The sequence below is a fragment of the Phacochoerus africanus genome, chromosome 9, assembly GCF_016906955.1.
Source record: "Phacochoerus africanus isolate WHEZ1 chromosome 9, ROS_Pafr_v1, whole genome shotgun sequence".
Classification (NCBI taxonomy): domain Eukaryota; kingdom Metazoa; phylum Chordata; class Mammalia; order Artiodactyla; family Suidae; genus Phacochoerus; species Phacochoerus africanus.
In genome coordinates, this window is record NC_062552.1 from 76,206,281 (window position 1) to 76,232,878 (window position 26,598).

A 26,598-nucleotide genomic window follows, 5' to 3' on the forward strand; every position below is an offset into this window, starting at 1 on the left:
GATGGCACATGGTGGAGGATAGTGTGAAAAAAAGAATGTGTATATATATATATATATATATATATATATATATATATATGTATAGCTGGGTCACCTTGTTGTACAGCAGAAATGGACAGAACATTGTAAGTCAACTATAATAAACATTTTAAAAAAATAAACAAATGGCAAAAAGACAAAATAAAAATAAAATAAACAAATGGGACCTAATGAAACTTATAAGCTTTTGCTCAGCAAAGTAAACCATAAACAAAAGGAAAAGACAACCTGTAGACTGAGGGGCAATATTTGCTAATGACAAGGCCTTAATTTCCAAAATACAAAAACAGTTCATACAGTTCAATATCAAAAAAACAATCACCCAATCAAAAAATGGGCAGGAGTTCCCTGGTGGCCTAGCTGTTTAAGATAAGGCATTGTCACTGCTGTGGCTCAGGTCAATCCAATCCCTGACAGAGGAACACCCACACATTGCAGGTGTGGCAAAGTGGGGGGGGACGGGGCAGAAGACCTAAAGACCTAAAGAGCCATTCAGAGTTCCTGCTGTAGCACAGTGGGATTTGCAGTGTCTCTGCAGCACTAGGACATATGTTCAATCCCCAGCCTGGCACAGTGCCTTAAAAGATCCAGAGTTGCTACAGCTGTGGTGGAGGTCACAGCAGTGGCTTGATTTGATGCCTGACCTGGCAACTCCATACACCGGAGGGTGGCCAAAAAAAGAGAAAAAAGGAATCTGAAGGACATAGGTTCAATCCCCAGCCTGGCACAGTGCCTTAAAAGATCCAGAGTTGCTACAGCTGTGGTGGAGGTCACAGCAGTGGCTTGATTTGATGCCTGACCTGGCAACTCCATACACCGGAGGGTGGCCAAAAAAAGAGAAAAAAAAAGACATTTCTCCAAATAAGACATACTGATGGCCAATAGGCACATGAGAGTATGTTTAACACTGCTAATTGTTAGAGAAACGAAAATATGCAAATAAAAATTACAATGTCATATCATATCATACCAGTCAGAATGGCCATCATCAAACAGTCTAGGAATTCCCATCGTGGCTCAGTGGTTAATAAATCCCACTAGGAACCATGAGGTTGAGGGTTCGATCCCTGGCCTTGCTCAGTGGGTTAAGGATCCAGTGTTGCCGTGAGCTGTGGTGTAGGTTGCAGACGCAGCTCAGATCCCAAGTTGCTGTGGCTTTGGCATAGGCTGGCGGCTACAGCTCCGATTGGACCTCTAGCCTAGGGAGCGGCCCTAGAAAAGGCAAAAAGACAAAAAAAAAATCAGTCTACAAATCATAAATGCTGGAGAAGGTATGGAGAGAAGAGAACTCTCCTACACTGTTGGTGAGTATGAAAATTTGTACAGCCACTATGGGGAATAGTATGGAGGTGCCTTAAAAAACTAAATATAGAGCTACCATATGATCCAGCAATCCTATTCCTGGGTATATATATCTGGAAGAAATGAATACTCATTCTAAAAGACACATTCACTTAAATTTTCATAGCATTATTTGCAACAGCCGAAACATGGACGCAACCTAAGTATCCATCAAGAAATTCATGAGTAGGAGTTACTACCATGGCTTAAGTGCATTAAGAATCCAACTGCATGCGTTCCCAATGTGGCTCAGCCAGAAAAGAATCTGACTAGGACTAGCATCTGTGAGGACGCAGGTTTGATCCCTGGCCTCGCTCAGTGGGTTAAAGTATCCAGCATTGCTTTGCGCTGCGGTGTAGGCTGCAGATGAGGCTCGGATCTAGCGGCGTTGCTGTGGCTATAGTGTAGGCTGGCTGCTACAGCTCTGATTTGAACCCTAGCCTGGGGACCTCTATATGCTGAGGTATGGCCTTGGAAAAAAAAAAAAAAAAAGGAATCTGACTGCAGTGGCTTGGGTTTCTGCAGAGGTGTAGGTTCAATCCCTGGCCTGGTGCAGTGGGTTAAAGGAGCCAGAACTGCCGCACCATGAAGCTGTGGCTCAAATCCAATCCCTGGTCCAGGAACGTCCATACGCTGCAGGTGCCACTGTGGAAAATACATTTAAAATTAAAAAAAAAAAAAAAAAAGAGATGCATGAGTAAAAAAGACTCACAGACCACAGATATAGGGAACAAACTTACGAGAGTTCCCTTTGTGGTGCAACGGAAATGAATCTGACTAGTATCTATGAGGATGTGGGTTCGATCCCTGGCCTTGCTCAGTGGGTTGGGGATCCGGCATTGCTGTGAGCTGTGGTATAGGCCAGCAGCTGTAGCTCCAACTTGACCCCTAGTCCAGGATCTTCCAGATGCCGAGGGTGTAACCCTAAAAAGCAAAACCAGCAAACAAACAAAAAAAAACCAAAACCAAACCAAAACAAAACAAACTTATGGTTACAAAAGCAGAAAGAGGAGGGAGGGAAAATTAAGATATACTGTATGGCAAAGGGAACCATATTCTCTATCTTATATATATCCGCCTATAGTGGAAAAGAATCTGAAAAAGTATGGGAGTTCCTATCATGGTGCAGTGGAAACAAATCCGACTAGGAACCAGGAGGTTGCAGGTTCAATCCCTGGCCTTGCTCAGTGGGTTAGGGATCTGGCGTTGCCGTGAGCTACACGGTCACAGATGCAGCTTGGATCTGGTGTTGCTGTGGCTGTGGCATAGGTTGGCAGCTGTAGCTCCGATTAGACCCCTAGCCTGAGAACTTCCACATGCTGTGAATGCAGCTCTAAAAAAAAAAAAAAAGAGAATCTGAAAAAATACGTATATGTAACTGAATCACTTTACTGTAAACCTGAAATTCACACATTATAAACCAATATATCAATTTAAAAAATAGATCAATTTTAAAAATTTAATTGATTTATAGATCAATTAAAAAAAAAAAGACTTGGGGAGTTCCCGTTGTGGGGCAGCAGAAATGAATCCGACTAGGAACCATGAGGTTTTCAAGACTGATCCTTGGCCTCGTTCAGTGGGTTAAGGATCCAGGGTTGCCATGAGCTGTGATGTAGGTTGCACAGGTGGCTTGGATCTAGCATTTCTGTGGCTCTGGTGTAGGCTGGCAGCTACAGCTATGATTAGCCCCCTAGCCTGGGAACCTCTTAAAAGGACAAAAGACAAAAATAAATAAATTAAAATAAAATAAAGACTTGGCTCTTACTGCAGCTGACTTTTCTTTTTTTTTTTTTTTTTTTTTGGCTATACCCCACAGCATATGGACGTTCCCAGGCCAGGGATCAACTCTGAGCCACAGCTGTGACCTACACCACAGCTCCAACAATGCTGGATCCTTAATCCTACAGTGCCATGGCAGGAACTTCCTGAACTGCCTCTATTTTGTTCCTTCATTTGGGGAACTCTTGGGATTGGAGTCCTGGTTTTTTTTTTTTTGTCTTTTTGCCATTTCTAGGGCCGCTTCTGTGGCATATCAAGGTTCCCAGGCTAAGGGTCGAATCGGAGCTGTAGCCGCCGGCCTACACCAGAGCCACAGCAACGTGGGATCTGAGCCACATCTGCAACCTACACCACAGCTCATGGCAACGCTGGATCAATCCTTAACCCACTGAGTAAGGCCAGGGATCAAACCCTCAACCTCATGGTTCCTAGTCGGATTCGCTAACCACTGAGCCACAATGGGAACTCCTGGGGTCTTGTTTTTTACCATATGTACCTGAAATTAGCTCAGCAAATATTTGGCAGATGAATGCACTATTGCCCTTGAACGGGATTTCAAAATCTAGTCCAAGCCTTGCCTTTACAGATGAGAGAACAGAGGCCCGCATAGACTGTTTCTCCCAGACTACATCGTTCCTTAGTGGCAGCCTGTGGAAACTCTGCTCTTTAGAATTCCAGTGTTCCCAATCTGTATTCCAGGGTGCTTGGCTAAATTGGCTTCTACATGACACTTACAAATTGTTTCCATCATGGAGTTCCTGTCGTGGCTCAGCGGAAATGAATCTGACTAACATCCATGAGGACGCAGGTTCAATCTCTGGCCTCGCTCAGTGAGTTAGGGATCTGGCGTTGCCACGAGCTGTGGTCTATGTCACAGATGCGGCTCAGGTCCCACGTTGCTGTGGTTGTGGCATAGGCCTACAGGTCCAATTCGACCCCTAGCCTGAGAACCTCCACATGCCATGGGTACAGCCCTAAAAAGACAAAAAAAGTTTCCATCACTATACATATACTGTCAGTGTTCACAATGGGCACATGTATGATAAACTCGGGGGACTTGCCCTTAAGGTGCTTAGAACCTAGTTTAAGAGATAAAGGACATAGGAATTGGTTCATTCATCTATTCATTCATTCATCAAGTATTTATTACCTGCTTACTATGTGCCAGGCATTTCTCTAGGCACTGAGAATATAGCCATGAACAAAACGAGTCCCCGTTCTCAAGGAGTAGAGAAGGAGTGATGATGAACAAGTAGACAAATAGAAATGTGTGAAATGGTAATCAGTGCCATGAAGAAAAACGAGGCAGCGTATAGAGAGTAAAGCAACGGATGCTATTTAGGTTACGCAAGGAAGCCCTCTTGGAAGAGAGGGGGCAAGCCACGTGCTTACCTGAGGAAGAGGGTTCTAGACAAAAGAATTAGCAAGTGCAAAGGTCCTGAGGCAGAAATGTGTTTGGTGGATTCAGGGAGTCTAGAGCAGAGTGATTGAGAAGAATGGCAAAGGGTGAGGTTAGAAACGAGGATAGGAGAGCTCCCATCGTGGCGCAGCAGAAACCAACCTGACTAGGAACCATGAGGTTGCAGGTTCGATCCCTGGCCTCTCTCAGTGGGTTAAAGATCTGGCGTTGCTGTGGCTGTGGTGTAGGCCAGTGTCTACAGGTCCAATTCGAACTCTAGCCTAGGAGCCTCCATATGCTTCAGGTGAGGCCCTAAAAAGAAAAAAAAAAAAAAGAAAGAGAGAGGAGGATAGGGGCTAGAGCACCTTGGAGGCCATTGTAAGGATGTGGGCTTTTATCCTGAGCAAACTGAAAGCCAATGGAGGGAGTTCCCTGGTGGCCTAATAGTTTAGGATTCAGCATTTTCTCCACTTGTGGCCTGAGTTCAACCATTTATTTGGGAACTGAGATCTCACATCAAGTCCATGGAATTCCCATCGTGGCGCAGTGGTTAACAAATCTGACTAGGAACCATGAGGTTACGGGTTTGATCTCTGGCCTTGCTCAGTGGGTTAACGATCCGGCGTTGCCGCGAGCTGTGGTGTAGGTTGCAGACATGGCCCGGATCCCATGTGGCTGCGGCTCTGGCGGAGGCCAGTGGCTACAGCTCCGATTCGACCCCTAGCCTGGGAACCTCCATATGCTGCGAGAGCATCCCTAGAAAAGGCAAAAAAAAAAAAAAAAGGACATCAAGTCCGGCCTGCCTCAGCCAAAAAAGGAGAAAGCCAAAGGAGGGTTTTGAGCAGAGGAATGACGTGATGAGATTTAGTTGTTAAGAGGATCTTTTCTAGGTTGACAATAGGCTGAAAGTGGACAAGATGTGGAAGGAAGCAGAAAGAAGAGGCATGAGAGATGATGGTGGTTGAACCAGTGCTGGTGAGGGAAGCAGAGGTCAGATTCCGGATAGATTTTGATTTCGGATTTGCTGATGGGCTAGAGATGGGGTATGAGAGAAGACGGAAGGAAAGGCGGCCTGGAGAAGGTCCAGGAGGGATCTCAGGCACGGTGGGGCTTCCTGTGCACTCAGTACCTGATTTCCTCACGGCCAGTGCAGACGCCTGCCTGGACTCTTGCCTTCTGTGGAGGACGATGGACAAGACTGAGGACAAGGAAGGTCCAAGGAGGCAGAAAGTCTCCAAAGCAGCGCTGAAGTTTGTCAAGGGAGACAATAAGAAATTCCTCGAGAACCTAGACATCTAGATTTGAGCACGGAGGTGAGCCACTCACAGCTTCTAAAAGTGACATGACAGGAAGGAGGTCTGGGAGGGCCCTTGCTCCATTGATGTGTTGTCACATCCAGGAAGGGGAAGTTGGCAGCCATGGCAGTCGGGTACACGGTGAACTGGTCTGGTGGAGGTGAGGGTACGGAGCAGTGGGAGGGCAGGTGGCTTGTGAAGAATGTCCAGGTTGGCGGCAAGATAAACACGGGGCGAGGGAGAGAGGTGTTGGTGGGTTTGGATCCCTCAGATCCCAGCAGGCAGATGTTGGTGACACGGCAGCCCAGGCCGGGTTGTCTGCTGGGGGGCTCAGGCAGAAGGAGGGGACCAGTTTGGGAGCGGTCCTGGTTTCCTCCCGTGCCAGGCCCCAGGGCTCGAGCTCATAGTTTTAGGTCTGTTCACTGAGACCTCCAGGCTGAGGCTGAATCAAAGGCCTCTAGCCAAGGGCTGTGGAGCCCGGATTTTCCCTTGTGAAGGTGACTCCTGCGGCTGTAGGCTCAAGTGCCCCTCTTGGTGGCTGACCCCAACTCGGTGCTGTAGGCTCAGTGTGGCTGGCCCTAATCCTAGTTGCTTAGGGGTACAGAGAGCCAGGCCCAGGACCCAAAGAGCCCAGACAGTTGCCAGGCCCTGAGGGTGGAGGAGGGCAAGAGGTCAGCAGGAAGAGAACCTGAGCCCCCGCTTGCAGGTTCCAGGTCCATCCCCTGGCTGGGACCCTGCTATCGTCTTCTCTCAACAAAGCCGATGCGGATTCCTTTCAATAAAATTTTATTTTAAACCCTTAACGAGGATCTAGGAAGAAAATATAAAGTGCTGGGCTTTGGGGTTGGGGGCAGCGTGAAAGGCCATTTTACGTGCCTAGTTTAGGCAAGATGAAAGAGGACTGAAAAGGCAAAAAATAAAATAAAAGAGTCATCTTGAGTTCCCCACCAATCAGGGTCCATGAGGAGTTCAAGGACAAAATCATCACGTGGTAAGGAGGTCGACAGTGTGGAGAATGAGGTTCTTTCAAAGCAGATAGGAGGAGCAGAGAGGGGAGCAGGAGGTTGGGTCTCCCAGGCTCTGTACCAGGGACATGGTGGCTGCCTGCGCCTCTGGAGCCTCCTCTAGTAAGCGCCGGGCGAAGGCCTGCTCCATCTGCACAAAGAGGTGGGGGGGGTGGTCCGTGAGCACGGCGGGGGCAGACACTGTGCCCAGGGGCTCCTTCTTCAACACCCGCCCCCCTGCCCCCCGGCACAGGCAGGCTGTTCATAAACCCTGCCCACACTCACCTGCACTGTGATAGGACTCTGTGGGGTGTGGCTGGGGCTGGTGTTCTCCTCCCAGAAATTCAGTGTCACCTGGAACTTGGGTGGGGGGCCCAGGCCCTGGAAGTACCTGGCCAGGTCTGAAAGAGAAAATGGTCAAGAGTTGGAAGAAAGGGAAAAGGGAAAGGGCCCAAGGCAGGGAGGGGTTAGGGAAGGACCCATGATAGAGAGAGAGAGGTGGGAAAGAGGCCACCCGGAGACCAAGGCTGGAGCAGGGGCTGCAAGTGGCCAGACTGTTGCCTTGCGCCAGGAGAAATGCCAGGAACAAAGATGCCACTCACTTGTGGACAAATAGGAACAGGCGCCCCCTTTTTAGAGGTGGCTGAGCATCCCTCAACCTGAATCCCTCTCTGCTGGGGTCCTCTGGCACTAACACTGTTCAGACCCTTCCTGCACATAGCCCTGGGGACATTCACGCTCTGTGTCCTGGCTTCCCTTCCAAGGTCCGAGTGAGAGTTGAACGGAGGCAGGAAGTGGAATTCTTTTTTTTTTTTTTTTTTTTTTTGCTTTTTAGAGCCACACCTGTGGCATGCGGAAGTTCCCAGGCTAGGAGTCTAATCGGAGCTACAGCTGCTGGCCTACACCAGAGCCACAGCAATGCAGGATCCGAGCTGCGTCTGCAACCTACACCACAGCTCACAGCAACGCCGGATCCCTGACCCACTGAGAAAGGCCAGGGATTGAACCCGAAACATCACGGTTCCTCGTCGGATTGTTTCCGCTGCTTCACAACGGGAACTTCTTTTTTTGGTCTTTTTGTCTTTGTAGGGCCGCACCCTTGGCGTATGGAGGTTCCCAGGCTAGGGGTCAAATCGGCGCTGTGGCTGCTAGCCTACGCCACAGCAACGCTGGATCCTTAACCCACTGAGCGAGGCCAGGGATCGAACCCACAACCTCATGGTTCCTAGTCGGATTTGTGAACCACTCAGCCATGACAGGAACTTCGGGAAGTGGAATTCTAAACATTGCTGGGAGGGGGAACCTGAGTAATGCTGGGGTGGCAGCCAGGACATGTAATCTGCACCTGCTCTCATGACTGCGTGGACAGTTGTGTGTGCAAGTGTGTCGGGCGGGGGTGGGGGTCCATGAGGTACAGTTTCACGAGGTGCACCTTCCCATTACTGCACGCGTCTATGTGGTGGTGCTCCTGAGATGTGACACGCTGCTGCTGGGCTCCACCTGGGCCTCACCTTCCGCCACCTTGGCTGGGGAAGGAGGGCTGACAGGGCTAAGCACAGGGACGTGCCCAGTGCAAGCACAAGGGTGCCGTGCCTGGGCTGTGACGGAGGATCTGCTGGAGAGAGTGCAGGGTGGGGGCCCAGCCGACGGGGGGGAGGGGGGGGGGCGGGGGAAGGGGCTCAAGCACCTCGGCTGGAGCAGCCTCACCTCTGCAGAAGTAGGCGGTTCTGAAGAGCTCCACACACTCGTTGCTGGGCAGCAGATGCGGGCCTGGACCAGGGGGAGCCTGGGGCGCGTTCCAGGAGATGGGGACGGGGCAAAGGCGCTGCACGAACAGGCCTCGGGAGTTGCTGGCCACCAGGACACCTCTCTTGAGCTGGCTCAGTAGGCGCTGGGTGGGCTCTCGTGGGCCGGGCTTGGGAAAGATCACCTGCTCTATGCTGCACTGGGAGCCAGACGGCTCGGCCACAAGGCGACAGTCCAGGCTCTGCACCTGGGCCTCGCCCACCACATGCCCGTCGTAGATGAAGGTGAGCAGCAACGAGTAGTCTGAGGACAGAGAAAAGGCCGCTGCACAGGTGCCCCATCCTGGGGGCCCACTGGTCAGTGGCCAGCAGGAGCCTCTGAGGAAACGAAGAGGGGCTCCTTGCAAATCCAACACCCTTGAGAGTTCCCGTCGTGGCTCAGAAGAAACTAATCTGACTCATATCCATGAGGACACAGGTTCGATCCCTGGCCTCGCTCAGCGGGTTAACGATCCAGCAAAGAGCTGTGGTGCAGGTCAAAGATGCAGCTCGGATACTGTGTTGCTGTGGCTGTGTCATAGGCCGGCAGCTACAGCTCTAATTTGACCCTAAGCCTGGAAACCTCCATATGCCATGGCTGTGGCCCTAAAAACACCAAAATAAATAAATAAATAAATAAAATAATAATAATAATACAACACCCTCGTGTGCCAACAGGAACGTGAGCCTCAGAGAGGGAAACCAAATGAGGGCTGGTGAGGACCAGGCGGGCAGCGGGGTGGGGGCAGCGGCGGCACCTTCCGAGATTAGAGAAGGTGCCCTCTCTCATTATCTACACAGCCCAGCCCTCTGCAGCCAGGGGCTTCCTGTCAGACTTTCCTGTCACTCAGGAGAATAACTAATCCACAGATTCCCACTGAGGCCTCGGGGCTGAATGCCCAGGCTCTTAAGAGTTTATAAGAAAGTCCCAAAAATTGGGTCTCTACTTAGTCCACAGAATCACTGCCTCAAAGTAAATTCCAGGAAACAGAGTGCATAATTTTTGAGACATTAGTTGTCTGGAGTCTGGTCAGGGGCAGGGCCGAGACACCAGTGCTGCAAGCCCCGACAGATTAGACAATGCGCACACGGCCACGGGAAGAGGACGTCAGGGGACAGAGAGCAGGGGCGAGTCAGAAATACCAAGTACCTGAATTTGGAGGGAGTAGATGCTCCAGGGACACTTGATCTCCTTGGAAAGGGGCCTCAGTGGTAACCCTATCTAGAAGGGAAGAAAAGGCACTGGTGATTCAGAGCGGACTGGGAGGGAGTTCCTATTGTGGCGCAGTGGAAGCAAATCCGGCTAGTATCTGTGAGGATTTGGGTTCGATCCCTGGCCTCACTCAGTGGGTTAAGGATCCGGTGTTGCCGTGAGTGGTGGTGTAGGTTGTAGATGCGGCCTGGATCCTGTGTTGCTGTGCCTGTAGTGCAGGCCAGTGGCTACCACTCCGATTTGACCCCTAGTCTGGGAACCTCCATATGCTGCGGGTGTGGCTCTTAAAAAAAAAAAAAAAAAAAAAAGCAAACAAACAGAGCGGACTGGAGGAGCCGAGTCCAAGGTCCAGGGGATGTGGCATGGAGGATGACAAAAGAGGCAGGGCAGGTGGTACCTTCCGGAGACTCAGGGCTGTTGCTGCTGCTGCTGCTGCTGCTGCTCCCCAATTCTGAATGGCCTGCTCCCCCATTGGTCTCTGCCAACTCCTGTAGATACAGTCGGTACAGTTTCTATCACTGGTGCACCTCTCCCCTAGTTTCTGTCCTACCCTCAGTGTCCCCACCCCCAGTTCCCTCCTGAGCTCTCACATTTTTGAAGGGGTCCTGGAGGATGGAGGGGCTGAGTGTGCAGTTCTTCGTGGTAACCTCGTCCTCCTCCTTCTCACAGGTCACAGAACTGTGGCGTCGCTTTGATGGTAATTTCTGGCTTCCTGGCTGAGCTGTGGAACATTGATGGGGAGAGAAAGGTCAGAACCTTAAGTGGGCACAGAGGGGAGGGGAGACAGGAGGCAGTGAAAGGATGGGCAGGAAGGGGCAAGTGCCTGAGTTACAGCTCCCCAGGGACAGGGCAGAACTCTGACCCGGTGCTCCCCCGTCCCAGGAGGCGCAGAGCTTCATCTCTGCTCCCCCCATCTGCCGATCCTAGGCATGGCGGGGCCGGGGCCACCCACCGGGGAGGGTGCCTGGTGGCAGCAGCCGGTACACCTTGTAGGGCTCAGCCCCATCCCTGTGGCCATTCTCAGGAACCTCCTCAAACTCAGTACTCTTGTTGAGGGCACAGCGCAGACGAGTCTTCCAGATGGCAGGGCCTTCAGAGTCCCCTTCCTTGTACTTTCCCTTAAATATCGCCCAGGCCTAGGAAACAGCAGAAGTAAAGAGAAGGCAGCCTGTTACAGACCCCTGCTGACCCTCTACCAGGCTGGCTTCATGGATGGACGTGTGGCCTGAGAGTGCGCGCACACAACGGCCCGTACTAGGCTTATGCTCCATTGTTGCTGTCTTGAGACGCTGGCTGAGTTTTGCATTTTCATTTTGCACTGGCCTCTGATAATTACGTAGCCGATCCTACACTCCATCTCCTCTTTATCTGAAACCCAGGCGGACACAACGCCTCGAGGGGGAGAGCGCCAGTGTATATACTCCGTCCCTCCCTCTGAGGGGCCGGTTTCCAGGCCCTTCACCTTGAAGAAGGCGGCATCCTGATCCTCCCGGAAATCCTGCTTGCCCGCATGCTTCCAGGGAATCCGGAACATGGTCTTGGCGGCGTCGTCCCAGCATACTCCTGGGAACTGCCCGCTCTCCACTTGCTCCACCACCCAGTTCCGGAGCTTTCGGGTGCAGCGAGCCCTGCCTGAAGCCATCCTGGGGATAAGATCAGTGGGAAGCTGTCACTGGACATTTTGGGAAGAGTGAGATCCTAGCCAGAGGGACTGGATTCTGACAAAAGGCTGCCAGAGACCCCCTCTGTCTTTTGTTTCTGGACATATCTCAGAATTCTGAGGCTGAATTGTTTTGTTTCTGTCATCACTAGCAATCACTGGAAATACTTTAACATCCCAAGATGTAGCATCTGGAGTTCCTGTTGTGGCGCAGTGGTTAACAAATCCGACTAGGTACCATGAGGTTGCAGGTTCGATCCCTGGCCTTGCTCAGTGAGTTAAGGATCCAGCGTTGCCGTGAGCTGTGGTGTAGGTCGCAGACGCAGCTCGGATCCCGCGCTGCTGTGGCTCTGGCTGTGGCCGGTGGATACAGCTCTGATTAGACCCCTAGCCTGGGAACCTCCATGAGCCTCGGAAACGGCCTTAGAAAAGGCAAAAAGACAAACAAACAAGCAAACTACCAAGATGTAGCATCTGGAAGGCAACAGGAATTGGTCTTAAGACTTTTTAGGACTCTATTGTTTGGAAGGAAAATGCCCTGGTGTCCTGCTCCCAGTGAGAGAGCTTGACACCCCCAAGCATTTGCAGAGACAGTAGCTGCTTGAGATGCCTCATCAACCCTCTTCACCCACCATCCCCACAACTTATCCTTTGATGCCCCCTAACCCTCCCCCCTGCTTGTCCCAGGGGTAGGTGGGGCAGAGAGAGGGGGCAGAGCTGGGGCGGAAGTGGGCAGGGCCAGAAGGCAGCAAAACAATCCGGGATGGGGCAGAGCCTTCTTCCCTCAAGAACCCGGTAGTAGGTCCGTCCTCCTGTCCTTTGCCAACAGATAAGGTGTGGGACACCGGCCCCTGACCAGTTTTTCACTCAAGCCAAACTTCCAGCTCCCTGGTTCACAAGCCTTCTGGTATTCCTCTGTCTAGCAGGGGGGTCCCCAGGAGCCCCCACCCACCACCTCCCAATCCCGCAGGGCTTCCCCGACCTTGACCCAGACTGACAGCCGTTTTTGGTTAATCCTACCTGAGCTGCTGTGCAGACTGTCCCAGGGCTCAGCCGACCACAGCTCAGCTCCCGGCTAGGCAGCTTCTGGATTTCTCCGCCCCTTTCTACAGTCCCCACCCTAAGTTTCAGTTCTCCTCCAGGGAGGTCCGTTTCCCCGAAATCACGTGGTCTCCGAGTTGCAGGGCAACTGGTTGCCACTAGGGGGAAGCAGCAGCTGAGACGCTTATGGTTGGCCCGTTGGGCCTCATTCCCTTTCCTCCCTCAGGACACTTCTTGCTCGGATCCCACCACCTCTGTGACACAGCTGCTTCCCCAGGGAGGCTGCAGTATCCTGGAGTCTGGCCTGGGGCCGCTGGTTAGCTCTGTACCACTTGGGCATCTGCCTTCCCCTACAGTGCCTGCTTGCTACCTACTAGGTGAGCCCACACATCAGCTGGATTTGGTGAAAGCAAGGAGGCAGGGAAAGAGAAGCCCAGGCCAGGGGGCTGGATGCGGAGGGCCTCCCCTGGCCAGCCACGAGGCCAGTTCCTTCTTGGCCTGAGTCCAGAGTGGGCTGGACAGCGGGCTGAGGGAGCCCTTTTGGCAAAGCTCTGTTCACTCCACCCCCTTTCCCTGGTGCCCCCAGATGGTGGGGTCAGGAAGAAGGACCACCAAGAAGCCTGGGCAAGGAAATGCCTCTTTATTAGTGCTGGAGCTGCTCCTGAGGAAGTCGGACCAAGGGACCCTCGCCCTCAGCTACTTCCTCCTGCGGGGGATACTCTGTCCCAAGGGCACCTCTTCTATCAGCTTCTGCAGAAGGAGAGAGAAGATGATGATACTGGAAGCATGGGGCTCAGGCACAGGCAGGACAGGGGACTTCTAGGGAGTGGGCTCAGGGGCCAGGCCGGGGGAAGGCTTTACCTGCAATAAGCGTGCGTGATAGGTTGGGGGATCCTCCCCAGGCAGCGGCTGGGGGTGCATGTGCAGGTAGCGCTCGGCAGCTGTCTCCAGCTCCTCCACCTCATACAGGGTGGCTGGGTCCAGAGAGTGGGCATTGATGAGGCTCACAAGATATTCTTTGTAGTGTGCCCTGGGGAGATGATAGAGTGAAATATTTGTTCTTCTGTTTGGCTGATCCTCGGATGAACAAGACCAACACCCCTCACCTGTGGCTCGGTAGGCGCTTGCCAACCTGCGCCCACTGCCTGCTACTACCTCTCTTTGCCTCTTGCCTGGAAGGGTCCCATCTCCCACTCCTTGCAGGACCTACTGATCCCAGAGACCCAGTCCCTCTGTCTCCCCCACTGCCATGCTTTGTGCCCTGCCTGCCACTCACTGGCAGAGGCCAGCATAGCCAGCAGGAGTCTCCTTGCCACAGGCTTCATCCCGGAAGCCATTGGGCACCTCCTTCTGCTCCATCACTCGGCAGCCACCTAGGGGTAAGGGAAGGAAGGGACTCTGTCAGGGGGAGGAAGGCCATGGACCACAAAGCCCCAAGAGAGCTGGGATATGACAGAGGCATGGGAGGCAGCCTCCAGGGAGGGGACACAGAGATGCCATCATGCAGACCACTTTTTTTTGTTTGTTTTTGTTTTTTAGGGCTGCATCTGCTGCATATGGAGGTTCCCAGGCTAGGAGTCAAATCAGAGCTGTAGCTGCTGGCCTATGCCACAGCCACAGCCACTTGGGATCTGAGCCACATCTGTGATCTACACCACAGCTCAGGACAATGCCGGATCCTTAGCCCACTGAGCAGGGCCAGGGATTGAACCCGAATCCTCATGGATCCTAGTTAGGTTCATTAACCACTGAGCCACAAAGGGAACTCCCAAACCACTTCTGATGTAGAGGCAGGGCCCCTGCTGTTCTTGCTTTTATCCAAGCTGATTTTTGGTCTGTAATCATATACTTGCTTGAGGCAGCTCTTCTGGTTGTGATTTAGCCCCTGCAAGGTTAACTTATTCTCTGAAGGTCTTAGTCTATGAGATGGTAAGAAGTGGAGATTAGAATCAGAACATTTTTCTTTTGCCCTCTTGGAACCTAAAACAGTACAACTAGCAAGTTTCATTAAATAGTCATTGAGTTACCTAATGAATCGTTATCTTTTGGGAATGGGAGAATAAAATTTGCGTCAAGGTGCTGGGCACTATAATATGGCCTTATCTAAGGGAGTTCCCTAGTGGTCTAGTGGGTAAGAATCTGGCATTGTCACTGCCATGGCTCAGTTTGATTCCTGGCCCAGGAACTTTCGCATGCTGAGGGTGCAGTCAAAAAATAAATTAGGAGTTCTTGTTGTGGCGCAGCGGAAACAAATCCGACTAGAAACCATGAGGTTGCAGGTTCGATCCCTGGCCTCACTGAGTGGGTTAAGGATCTGGCATTGCTGTGAAATGTGGTGTAGGTCGCAGACACGGCTTGGATCTGGCGTTGCTGTGGCTATGGTTTAGGCTGGCAGCTGTAGCTCTGATTCGACCCCTAGCCTGGGAACCTCCATATGCTGTGGGTGCGGCCCTCGGAAGACAAAAAACAAAGAAACAAAAAAATTAAAGGAGTTCCCATTGTGGCTCAGTGGTTCGCAAACCGGATTAGCATCCTTGAGGATATGAGTTCAATGCCTTGCCTCGCTCAGTGGATTAAGGATCTGGTGTTGCCATGAGCTGTGGTGTAGGTCAAAAATGCAGCTCGGATCCCAAGTTGCTGTGGCTCTGGCATAGGCTGGCAGCTACAGTTCTGATTGGACCCCTCACCTGGGAAACTCCATATGCAGGGGTTGCTGCCCTAAAAAAACCAAAAAAGTCCAAAAAAAAAATTAAAAACAAAACAGGAGTTCCCACTGTGGTGCAATGGGATCGGCAGCATCTTGGGAGCACTGGGATGGAGGTTTGATGCAGGCACAGTGGGTTAAGGATCTGGTGTCGCCATAGCTGTGGCTTAGGTCACAACTACGGCTCAGATCTGATCCCTGACCTAGGGGGGAAGCTGAGGAGGCTGATTGGCCAGAGAGCACAACAAGCAAGCCCAGGACAGGCTCTAGGCCTTGGTCCAAGCTGCCCCAAGCCTCCCCTTCACCTGTCACACAGCAGGAGTCCAGCCCTTCCTCTTGTCCTCTCCGAGGCCTGTCCTAACACTCACCTCCAGGCACTGCCCGGGCCCCTACTGGGGGTTCTGTGTTGAACATGACGTTATTGTCCTGAAGAGGGCAGAAGGGCGGGCGTCAGGTTCCTGTGATGCCAGCTGGTTGGATTTCTGGGCATCTCATCTTTCCCTTCTTGCCACCCTGCACCCTGCCTCCTTCCCCAGGCAACTGGCCAGCCCAGCCAGGCTGGCCACCCCTGACCTGCAGCAGCTTCTGGAGCCGGCGAGCAGTCCAGTCCCGCAGGTAGAAGAGGCAGTCTCGAGGGTGGTGGCCATGCAGGGACTTCTTCACCCTGCAGTTAGGGTCTGGACATTTCTGGCAGAAACCCAGATGGGAGAGGGGCAGTTGGAGACTGTTGGGGGCCTGGTCTCTCAGGAACCCCTGCGTGAGGGGTGTGGGGGCCAGGGGAGATGGAGACATTGGAGGGTCTGGAGCAAGCAGAAGGGGAGAGAGGACAGAGAAAGGCGCTTTACCCCCACCATTCTCCCCCTCCCCCGGGCTCTTCCTCAACAGCCTCTGCCCCCATCCTGCTATCCCTTCCGTCCCCATCCTCTGGGCTTACATTCTTGGCATAAAAGGCATTGTAGCAGCCACTGCAGAACTGGTGGCGGCACTGGGTGCAGTGAAAGTGCATGCAGCCTCCTCGGGCCAGTGCGTACGAGAACTTGCACTTGGGGCAGTCTGCAAGGGAGAGCGGGTCAGGGCTGGGGCTGCCACTGTACTTCAGGCCCTCAGGAAGAGAGTTGCTGGCAAGGAGAGATTTACCGGGCAAACAGGCAGCCTCACCTATGCCATTTTCCTGAAGGTACATCGCCAAGCCCTGGGCCTGGTACTCCGGGTCATTGGTGCGTTTCCAGTTCTGGAAATCTTCACAGCTCCGGCCTCGGTGCTGCTCCTCCCACTGCCGGAAGGAAGGATGCTTCCCATAAAAGCTCCATCCCAGGCCCGTCTTGCTGGTCCCTCCACTCAGATCCAGTGCTCCCTGGCTTAGTTCATGGCACTGCCTTCCACCATTTGCTCAAATCCCAAACCAAGGGACCAGCCCTGGCTCTCATCTCAACTCCCCACCCATTCACTATTAAGTCTGTCCGCCACCCAAGCCTAGCTCAGCCCTGTCCTCTTTTCTTCATTTGGACTATGACCACCTTACTCTGAGCCAGGTCAGGTCTCACCTCAGTTACTTGCCTCGATTACTAGTCTCTCTGCTCCAGTCCTGCTCCCCTATGGTTCAGCCTCCCCCTTGTGGCCAGGGTGCCTTTGAATATGTAAATCAGGCAACTTCAACAGCACTGGGAGAGTTCTAACTTGGAGATTTGGTGGTAGGGTTGCAAGTGTTCAGTTAATTATTGTGTTTCATAAAATAGATACAACTTTCTGGTATCAAACATTAAACTTTTTTTTTTTCCTTTTTAGAGCCGAACCTGTGGCATGTGGAAGTTCCCAGGCTAGGGGTTGAATTGGAGCTGCAGCTGCCGGCCTACACCAGAGCCACAGCAATGTGGGATCTAAGCTGCATCTGCAATCTACACCACAGCTTGTGGTAATGCGGGATCCTCAACCCACTGAGTGAGACCAGGGATCGAACCTGCATCCTCATGGATACTAGTCGGATTCTTAAGCCTCTGAGCTACAACAGATACTCCTCAAATACTAAACTTTTTAAAAAAATGAGAGAGCATTACTCCTTGCTTAGTCTGAGAATGAAAGACCAATCCAGTCCTGTTAGGCCTCAGGGCTGCTCCTGATCTAGCAGCTGGCTCCTCTCTAACCACCTGCCTCCTCACCTTTGCTCGCTCATTCTCTCTTTCTAGGGCCATACCCGTGGCATATGGAGGTTCCCAGGCTAGGGGTCCAATCAGAGCTGTAGCTATCAGCCTACACCACAGCCACAGTCATACGGGATCCAAGCTGTCTTCGACTTTCACCAGAGCTCAGAGCAACGCTGGATCCTTCACCCACTGAGTGAGGCCAGAGATCGAACTTGCATCCTCATGGATACTAGTTGGGTTCGTTACCACTGAGGCACAATGGGAACTCCTCACCCTTGCTCTTTCAGGCCTGAAAGTTATTTTATTTTTCAGCGGCCCTCATGGCATATGGAAGTTCCTAGGCTGGGGATTGAAACCAAGACAGAGCTGCAACCTACACCACAGTTGCAGTAACACTGGATCCTCGACCAACTGTACCTGAACCAGGGATCAAACTGGCACCTCCACAGAGACCAGCCTGATCATTAATCTATTGCGCTACAGCGGGAACTCCCTTCAAACCATTTTAGAGATGACTTGTCTGACCTCCTTTTATATGTAGGTCCACTCCGTTATTCCTAGGCTCAGACTCCTATTTGTTTTCTTTTTTTTTGGTTATGTCCACAGCATGCAGAAGTTCCTGGACCAGGGATAGAACGTGCGCCACAGTAGTAACCAGAGCCATAGCAGTAACACCACCAGATCCTTAACATGCTGAGCCACCGGTGAATTCCTCTATTTGTTTTCTTCATAGAAATTATGGCATGTATAATTCTGCTCTCCGTCCCTCCGTGGCTAGTCTGTAAGCTCTTTGAGCCCAGAGCTCATGTCTGTTCTGCTCTCCAGCACTCGACTCTAACAGGATACCCACAAGTATTTCCAAAAGGATGGAGGTACCTCACCTGACGCTTACAGCGCACACAGAAGGTCTGGTGACACTGGGGACATGTTGCCTCCAGCTGCTCACGCTCATATATGAAGCCGAAGGAGCACTGTGGGTACGAGAGCATAACGCTGACCGGGGCCTGACCAGGCAACCATCCCTGCTCCTCCCTCTGGGCAGCTCCTCTAGACAGACCACTGACCTGGGCACACCACAGGAACTTGGGGTCCCGCATGAGCACGCCCTCAGTCAGCTTCTTGTGGAACAGCGCATAGGCATCTGGCTCTAGGCTCTCTCGAAGCTGGGGACAGGAGGCAGAGGTGGTGGGTGGGCAAGGTTCCTGTTCAAAGCCCAGGGTACCCCAAGGCCTAAGGATTGCAGTACCTGGATATCGAGGGTGGAGAAGTAGCTGAGCAACTGTGTGTCATCTGTGAGGTCGGGGCGGCCACAGGCAGGGCACACCATGTCTGTGATGTGCTTCTCCTTCAAGGCAATGGTGAAGTGCTGGCGGAAGCAGTCGGGACAGATGGTGCACTCACAGGAGGTCAGGGCCTGCATCTGGTGGAGGGGAGGATGGAGGGGCTCAGGAGCTACAGCTGCTAGCGGGGGAAGGGGCAGTAGCCAGGTGTCTCCTAGGAAACTGGGCTGTAATTAACAACTGGGCGGGCAACCTAAATGTCTAAACACCTTCAGATGGAGTTTCTATCGTGGCTCAGCAGTAACAAACCCGACTAATATCCATGAGGATGAGGGTTCGATCCCTGGCCTCGCTCAGTGGGTTAAGGATCCAATGTTGCTGTGGCTGTGGTATAGAACGGCAGCTGAAGCTCTGATTCGGTCCCTAGCCTGGGAACTTTGATATGCCATGGGCTTGGCCCTAAAAGGCAAAAAAAAAAAAAAGAAACATGCAAATAACACTTTTTTTTTTTTTGGCTTTTTAGGTTCCCAGGCTAGGGGTCAAATCGGAGCTAAAGCTGCTGGCGTACACCACAGCCATAGCATCAAGGGCTCTGAGCTGCACTTTTGACGTACACCACAGCTGAGGGCTATGCACCATCCTTAACCCACTGAGCGAGGCCAGGGATCAAACCCATGTCCTCATGAATCCTAGCTGGGTTAACCACTGAGCCACGAAGGGAACTCTGCATATAACATACTTGAAATGATAAAACTATAGAGATGAAGAACTGACCAGGAGTTGCCATATGACAGGAGGAGGGGAAGGTTGCAACTCTAAAGCAGCAGCACAAGGGGTTCCTTTATGGTGATGGAATAACTGGCAACTTGATTGTGGTGGTTACCTGAATCTATACATGGGATGAAAGTGCACAGAACTACACACATACACATCTGTGCATAAATGAACAAGGTCTGCTGTCTAGCTAGCACTGTGTCAATGTCTTTTTCTTGGCCTTGATATTTCAAAACAATTATATAAAACTTCACTATTGAGAGAAGGTAGGTGAAGACTCTGTACAATTTTTACAACTTCCTGTGAATCTATGACTTTTTTTTTGTCTTTTCTAGGGCTGCGCCCATGGCACATGGAGGTTCCCAGGCTAGAGGTCTAAACGGAGCTGAGCTGTAGCCGCTGGCCTACGCCAGAGCCACAGCAATGCCAGATCTGAGCAGCATCTGCAATCTATACCACAGCTCATGGCAATGCCGGATCCTTAACCCACTGAGCGAGACCAGGGATCAAACCTGCAATCTCATGGTTCCCAGTCAGATTCGTTTCCACTGTGCCATGATGGGAACTTCTCTATGATTATTTTGTTAAATGTATTTTTCTTTTTACAGCCACACCTGCAGCATATGGAAGTTCTTGGGCTAGGGGTCAAATCACAACTGCAACTGCATGCCTACACCACAGCCATGGCAATAATGGATCTGAGCAGTACCTGTGACCTACGCTACAGCTTGAGGCAACACCAGATGCTTAACCCACTCGGCTAGGCCAGGGATTGAACCTGCATCCTCACTGACACTATGTTAGGTTCTTAACCCACTCAGACACAACAGGAACTCCTATAATTATTTTAAAATAAAGAGTAAAAAACAAAATAAAAAACATACAGAGCCAGCCCAACTAAACTGGGCTCTATGTGGCAAAAAAACTGCCACTTCTGACCTAAGGTTAAGGGGTGGCTCAGGATATAAGAGGGGCCTATTCCCACCAATTGGGTATTTGATGATGACATTAAAGAATTACTGTCGGAGTTTCCATCGTGGTACAGTGGTTAACGAATCCAACTAGGAACCATGAGGTTGACGGTTCAATCCCTGGCCTTGCTCAGTGGGTTAAGGATCCAGTGTTGCCGTGAGCTGTGGTGTAGGTCGCAGACGCAGCTCGGATCCCGCGCTGCTGTGGCGCTGGTGTAGGCCGGTAGCTACAGCTCTGATTGGACCCCCAGCCTGGGAACCTCCATATGCTGAGGGTTTGGCCCTAGAAAAGACAAAAAAAAAAAAAGGAACCCAACTAATATCCATGAGGATGCGGGTTAAGTCTTGGCCTTGCTCAGTGGGTTTTAAGCATCTGGCATTGCCGAAAGTTGCAGTGTAGATCACATATGTGGCTTGGACCCTGCAATGCTGTGGCTGTAGCTGTGGCTGGATTCCACCCCTAGCCTGGGAACGTCCATGTGCTGCAGATGTGGCTGTAAAAAAAGAATTACTGTTAATTTTTTTTGGCATGACAGTGGTAACTGTTAATTTTCAAAGAGTTTTATATTTTAGAGACATCAAACGAATTATTACAGATAAACTATCTTGATATCTGAGATTTGCTTCGAAATAATCCTATATAGGAGTTCCCATCGTGGCACAGCAGAAATGAATCCGACTAGGAACCACAAGGTTGCGGGTTTGATCCCCGGCCTCTCTCAGTGGGTTAAGGATCTGGCATTGCCTTGAGCGTGGTCTAACTGGCAGACGTGGCTCGGATCCTGCGTTGCTGTGGCTGTGGTGTAGGCCGGCAGTGGTACCTCTGATTTGACCCCTAGCCTGAGAACCTCCATATGCTGCGGGTGTGACCCTAAAAAAAAAAAAAGAAAAAAAAATAATCCTATGTATGTGCAGATGAAGTAAAGACTGCCCATACATTAATAATGGCTGAAGCTTGGTGATGAATGCGTGGTGGGAGGAGTTTTCTCTATTATGGTGTATTTGAAATTTCCTACAATAGAACACTAAGAAAAAGGCCTATTTCTATTCCTGCCCTGCCCTTCTCAGCATCCTTCAGGGCTCTTGGGCAACTGCAGAGCAAAAGACAAGACCAGAGACAGGGGCTGGGGTTAGAGTGGGGGTCCAAAGGGAATAGAGTAGTTCTAAGGCCAGGGACAGGGGTAGGGGTGGGGGGCAGCTCACCCGGTTTCGGGGCAAGGCCCAGCCGCACACGGCACACTCCTGGGCAAGCAAGCGGCGCAGGAAGGCCCGGTCCTGGCTCTGCCTCACAGCCTCCACCACGTCCCCCAACTCATAGTTCCTGGGTGTCTCCTGCAGCAATGACAGTGCCAGCTCTGCCCGGCCCCAGCTGGGGAGTGCATGGACTGCCAAAAGCCGTCTGACCAGGCTCTGCAATGTGGTTCGGGGGGAGAGGGAAGAGCAGCTGTCAGACACCAGGGAGCCTACCGCTCAGCCTGCCCTCTCCCCTACTAAGTGGGCTCTTCACCTCCTTCCAGCACCTGCTTATCAGGCCCATCCCAGGAAGGCGTGGGCTCAGGGCCACTGTCCCAGAGGCGCTGATGGAAGGGCTCTAGGCGCTGGCGCTGTAGCTCAGTCAGGGCTCGTGCCACATCACCCCCGTGTTGAAACAAGGCTTGAAGAGACCCCTCCTCGGGCCCAAAGCCCAGGGACCGGAGCTCCTGCACCTATGAGTTGGGAGTGGTCAGGAGGAGTGAAGAGGGAAAAAGCCGGCAAAGGAGAGTGTGAGAGGCTCTGAGATCCACAGCCTCTCAGCCCCGCCTGATCTCCAGCCCAGCTGCTACTACCTTCCTCCGCCGGGCCCTCACACACTCTTCCACAGCCTCATCCAGATTGCCGTGACGATCCAGCCAGGCTTTCCGGGCCTCCTGACAGGAAAAGACACCCAGCCCCGGGTCTTGCTGTCCAGCCAGCTCGGCCACCATCTCCAGCACGTAGGGTAGCTCTGAGCGCAGCCACTGCAGGGGCACCTCGGTGCCCGAGTACTGCAGAGCTGAGAAGACCTCTTCTGGACTAGCTCCTCCAGCTTCTCCTTCCTAAGGCACAGACAGAGGAGCCATCAGGAGGGGCGCCTGCCCACCCTCAGCTGGAACCAAAATGCTGATAGTGCTTGAGTTCAGACTCTAGAGCAGGAGCAGTGCACAGCATGATAGCCATCATGGGAGAGGTGTTCAATAAGAGACAGCTGCTGCTCATAATGACAGGTTTTATGAGAACTTGCATCAATCAACTGCAGCCCCTCCCCTCCCTCATTAGCTCAGCCCAGGCCCAAATCCTCACCCGGATCTTGATCACCAGCTGGAGACCTTCCTCTCGCATCTTGTCTTGGCGCTGCTTCTCAAGGTCCCCAGAGGAACTGGGGAGGGGGCCACTGAGGCGGCGTAGAGGCCCTGCTTCAGGGAGTCGCTCTTCCAAAGAGCTGGCATGGGGCCGAGGGCTGTGCTTTACTGGGATGGGGCTGCTGGTCCGGTTGCACATGGCACACACCCAGCCAGGGCCCGAGTTGCAGAAGGTACAGTGAATACAGTACCACACGGGAGTCTGGGCAGAGGAGAGCAAAGTCTGCCCCTGCTGGGAAGGCAGAAAGAATTACTCCATTGAAGTCTGGCTAAGGCTCAAGACAGAAATACAGGAAGCTGGGGGGAAGATACCGGGTAACTAAAGGAAAACAGGGGATGAAAAAGTAGACAATGGCCTGTGGTAACGGGTTGTAAATAAATAGCTGGGAAAGCCAGGAACAGGTTACCTGAAGGGCTGCAGGCAAATGCCGGAATCCTGAGAATCCACCACCAAGCTAGGAGGCTGAGCCAGCCGAGGTCGCTCACATATGGCACATAGCACAGCTGCTGCCTCATTTTCAAAGGTGCAGCTCTGGCAGGCCCAGTGACCCCGTGCAAGCTCAGGTTCTAGGCCCCCAGCTCCTTGGGGGCCCTCAACCCCCAGCCCCAACCCCTTACAGCCGCGGGGCCGATCACAGGCCACACATAGTACTTGCCCAAGGTTCATTTAGCATGGCACAGGCAGAACAGTGCCAGGGCAGACAGGCACTTGCAGGATCAGGGGAAGAAAGAGAGCTGTCCCCCAGGGCCAGCAGGGAGGCTGACTGAGGCCGTGGTGGAGCCGAGGCAGGTAAGCTGTAATGGAAAAGCAGACGTGGCCTGCTGAGGGGGGCCCGCCTGTGGCCTGGGCCCCTTACCCATGGGCCATCCCTCATTCCCTGCAGTACAACACATGGCTCTGGCCTTTGCACGTGTTCTCACTGTCTGGAAACACTCCCCTACCCACAGCCTGTTTAACATTTAAAAGACACCTTAAGGTTCATATCTGGCTGCAAATATTCCTAACATAGGGCCTGATCCCTCCTAAGTGCTTAAAACACTGCCCACTGACTGAGGTGATCTTTCTGACTGGGCTGTATTCTCTTACTATTTGCATACCACAATAATCTATCTTGCTGTGACTGCTACTTGCTTGTTATGTATGTCTACGATCTTCTGGAGGGCAGTAACTGGCTGTTTGCCCTCTATGAAACAGTCTTTAGCATAGAATCCAGCACACAGTCAAATAATTTTTTTTCTTTTAGGGCTGCACCCATGGCAAATGGAGGTTCCTAGGCTAGGGGTTTAATCAGAGCTGCAGCTGCCAGCCTACGCCACAGCAACGCCAGATCCGAGTTGTGTCTGCGACCTACACCACAGCTGATGGCAACTCGGGATCCTTAACCCACTGAGCGAGGCCAGAGATCGAACCTGTGTCCTCATAGATACTAGCCAGATTCATTTCTGCTGAGCCATGATGGGAACTCCAATAATCAAGTAATTTTAAGTTTCCTCAATTTTGCTCCCACACAGAAGAGAAAGCCTCTCACCTGGGGGTCAGGTGGGTAGCCTGGGGGACCCCTGGCAAGGTCTGGCGGAGGTGATGTGCTCGGTCTGGGTGTCCATGGAAGAGACAATCGCAAGTTGGGCACAAGGCCTGTTTACAGGATGAGCAGTGCAGTGTGCCTGGAGCAAGAACCGCAGAGGAAGCAGGGACCAGGTGTGGAGCCTGGAGATCAAGAAAGAAAGAAAAACAACTCGGAGATCTCGCTGTGGCACAGTGGGTTAAGAACATGATTGCAGTGGCTCAGGTTGCTGTGGAGGTGCAAGTTCAATCCCTGGCCTGGGGCAGCAGGTTAGATCTGGTGTGGCTGCATCTGTGCCATGGGTCACAACTGTAGCTCAGATTCAATCCCTGGCCTGGGGATGTCCATAGATTGCAGGTGCAGCCATTTAAAAAAAAAAAAAAGAAAAAAAAAAAGAAAAAAAAGGGAATGGAACACCCTTCTGAAAAAGACCAGGTTACCTGACAAATCACAGACTACTTTTCAGCATATCTTTTCAACCCAAGGAAACTATAATCTCTTTCTAAAAAGAAAGGAAGAAGATAGAGAACCAAGAAAATAGAGGAAACTTCCATCAGTATGATCTACTAGCACTCCCTCCCCCCAGTTGAGGACAGTAATACCTGGGGCAGAGGGTGTGGTGAGGGGGCCAGGAGCAATCTGTCTCAGTAAGGGGGCAAACTCTGAGAGCTGCAATATCTGAAAAAATGGCAGGGAATGAGCAAGGGCTTGGGGATACAGGCCCACAGCAGGTCCCCTTTGTTCATCCAGGGCCCCATTCCTGCCTTCCTTACATCATCTTCAACCTTGTCTTTCAGCAGCTGCTCCAGTGCTTGAGGTTTTGGATGAGTATTCTGCAGACGAGATAAGAAGAGTTCCCACCTACAGCCCAGGAGCAAGGCCCTCCCTCAAAGCCTTGACCCCCCAACATTTACAAGGTGAAAAGTACAAGGAGTTCCCAAGTCACTATGGGGACTATGCCCATGGTTCAGCAGCATGGGGGTCTTTGTTGTTAGGCTGGGCTCACCAGCCCTGGTGCTCGGGACTAAAGATACCTCACCTGTAACAGAAGACTGAGCTCTGTCCGGAGCAGCAGTACTTCCAGTGTGACTGTGGCAACTTGGTGCTCATCTGGTTCCTCCTGCCCCTCAGGGAAGCTTAATCCATCTGGCTGCTCCTCTGTGTAGCCATATAATCGCAGAACATCCCGGCCCCCCTGCCACACATTCAAACTAGTCAGGGCCAGCAGGCCCCCTTCCCAATAGGGCTGGACCTCTCCCCATTCAGCACAGCCTCAGGGCCTTTCTAGCCAACCCCCAGCCCAGGTTAAGTCCCCTTCCCCCATAAGGGGCCCAGAGGCTTCACCTGCACAGCATCCACCGTACTGCGAAGACAGGATTATTAAACTTGACCCCGCGCCAGTACCGGGGCCGCTGAGGACTGAGAAGGTTGCGGCCATATTTCTCCAGGATGTTCAGGGCCGTGGAGAGGGTGCTGAGGTAGTTTCGGGGCTGAGAGCAGTCAGAGAGCAGAGAGCTGTGAGCCCCGACCGGGCCTCTGCTCCCCTGTCCCCCTCCTAGGCGGGGCTGGGCCTCACCTCCCCATGAGCGTTGCAGCGGACCAGGCGTGCAGCGTTCAGCTGCAAGTAGCGGGCTGCTGGCGGCAGAGAGGTGACCAGTAGTGGCCGAAGCTGCTCCACCGAAAACGCCTGCCCGGAATCCCTCCTCAGGGCATTCGCCAGCTCCTCGCGGGCCTCCAGGAAGGCTCGCTCCTCCTCCTCCCTAGGCATCCTAAGACAGGAGTCCGCCCCAGCCCGCTGCCCGCCGGAACCCAGAGCAGGTTGGGCGCGGCCCGAGAGCCGCCCCGAGCACCTGGGGTCTGGCTTCGCGGAGCGACACGGTCGGCACGGGAACCCCAAGTCACTCAGGCCACGGTCACTCTTGGGCCTCGGGCCCCACGCCAGGATTAGCGGGAACAGGAAGTACTAGAGAAGAGGGCGGGATTGCGACCCAGTTTCAGGGGAAGGGGAGGAGTTTAAACTTAAGGAGGGGCGGGGCCCAGGAAACCGGGGCGTGGCCAACACAGCCCCAGCCAATGAGAACGGTAAATAGTCACTGGCTCCTCCCTCAGAGCGTCTAGGCTTTAAACCTTGTTCTAGCGCTCTTCCCTACCTTGGTCCAGTCCGGTGCCAACCCCTGTGGATAGCCCCAGGTTCGGTGTTATTTTATTTCCCTCAAAGCCCTTCTCT

The 26,598-nt window shown here is 52.5% G+C and overlaps 2 protein-coding genes across 2 annotated transcripts; both read right to left on the reverse strand.

Annotated features, from left to right (window-relative positions):
• Positions 1–6,625: 6,625 nt before the first annotated feature.
• IRF9 (interferon regulatory factor 9) lies at positions 6,626–12,654 on the reverse strand. The gene is made up of 9 exons (XM_047796411.1): positions 12,538–12,654; positions 11,320–11,500; positions 10,810–10,993; positions 10,448–10,578; positions 10,255–10,345; positions 9,795–9,866; positions 8,568–8,909; positions 7,146–7,261; positions 6,626–7,011 (listed from the first exon to the last, which is right to left on the reverse strand). Exons 2-9 carry the CDS (start codon positions 11,497–11,499, stop codon positions 6,883–6,885), a joined length of 1,245 nt encoding a protein of 414 aa, XP_047652367.1. The 5' UTR covers position 11,500; positions 12,538–12,654; the 3' UTR covers positions 6,626–6,882.
• A 529-nt stretch (positions 12,655–13,183) lies between these two features.
• Positions 13,184–26,334, reverse strand: RNF31 (ring finger protein 31). Its single transcript, XM_047796423.1, is given in 24 exon segments — positions 13,184–13,308; positions 13,420–13,588; positions 13,835–13,931; positions 15,631–15,688; positions 15,836–15,949; positions 16,197–16,315; positions 16,421–16,535; positions 18,285–18,374; positions 18,468–18,566; positions 18,650–18,823; positions 21,632–21,838; positions 21,949–22,134; positions 22,255–22,503; positions 22,748–23,038; positions 23,207–23,458; positions 23,460–23,601; positions 24,336–24,478; positions 24,480–24,514; positions 24,974–25,049; positions 25,145–25,204; positions 25,411–25,566; positions 25,716–25,738; positions 25,741–25,861; positions 25,948–26,334. Coding segments are annotated over 24 exon segments (3,222 nt in total). The 5' UTR covers positions 26,140–26,334; the 3' UTR covers positions 13,184–13,254.
• Positions 26,335–26,598: the final 264 nt, after the last annotated feature.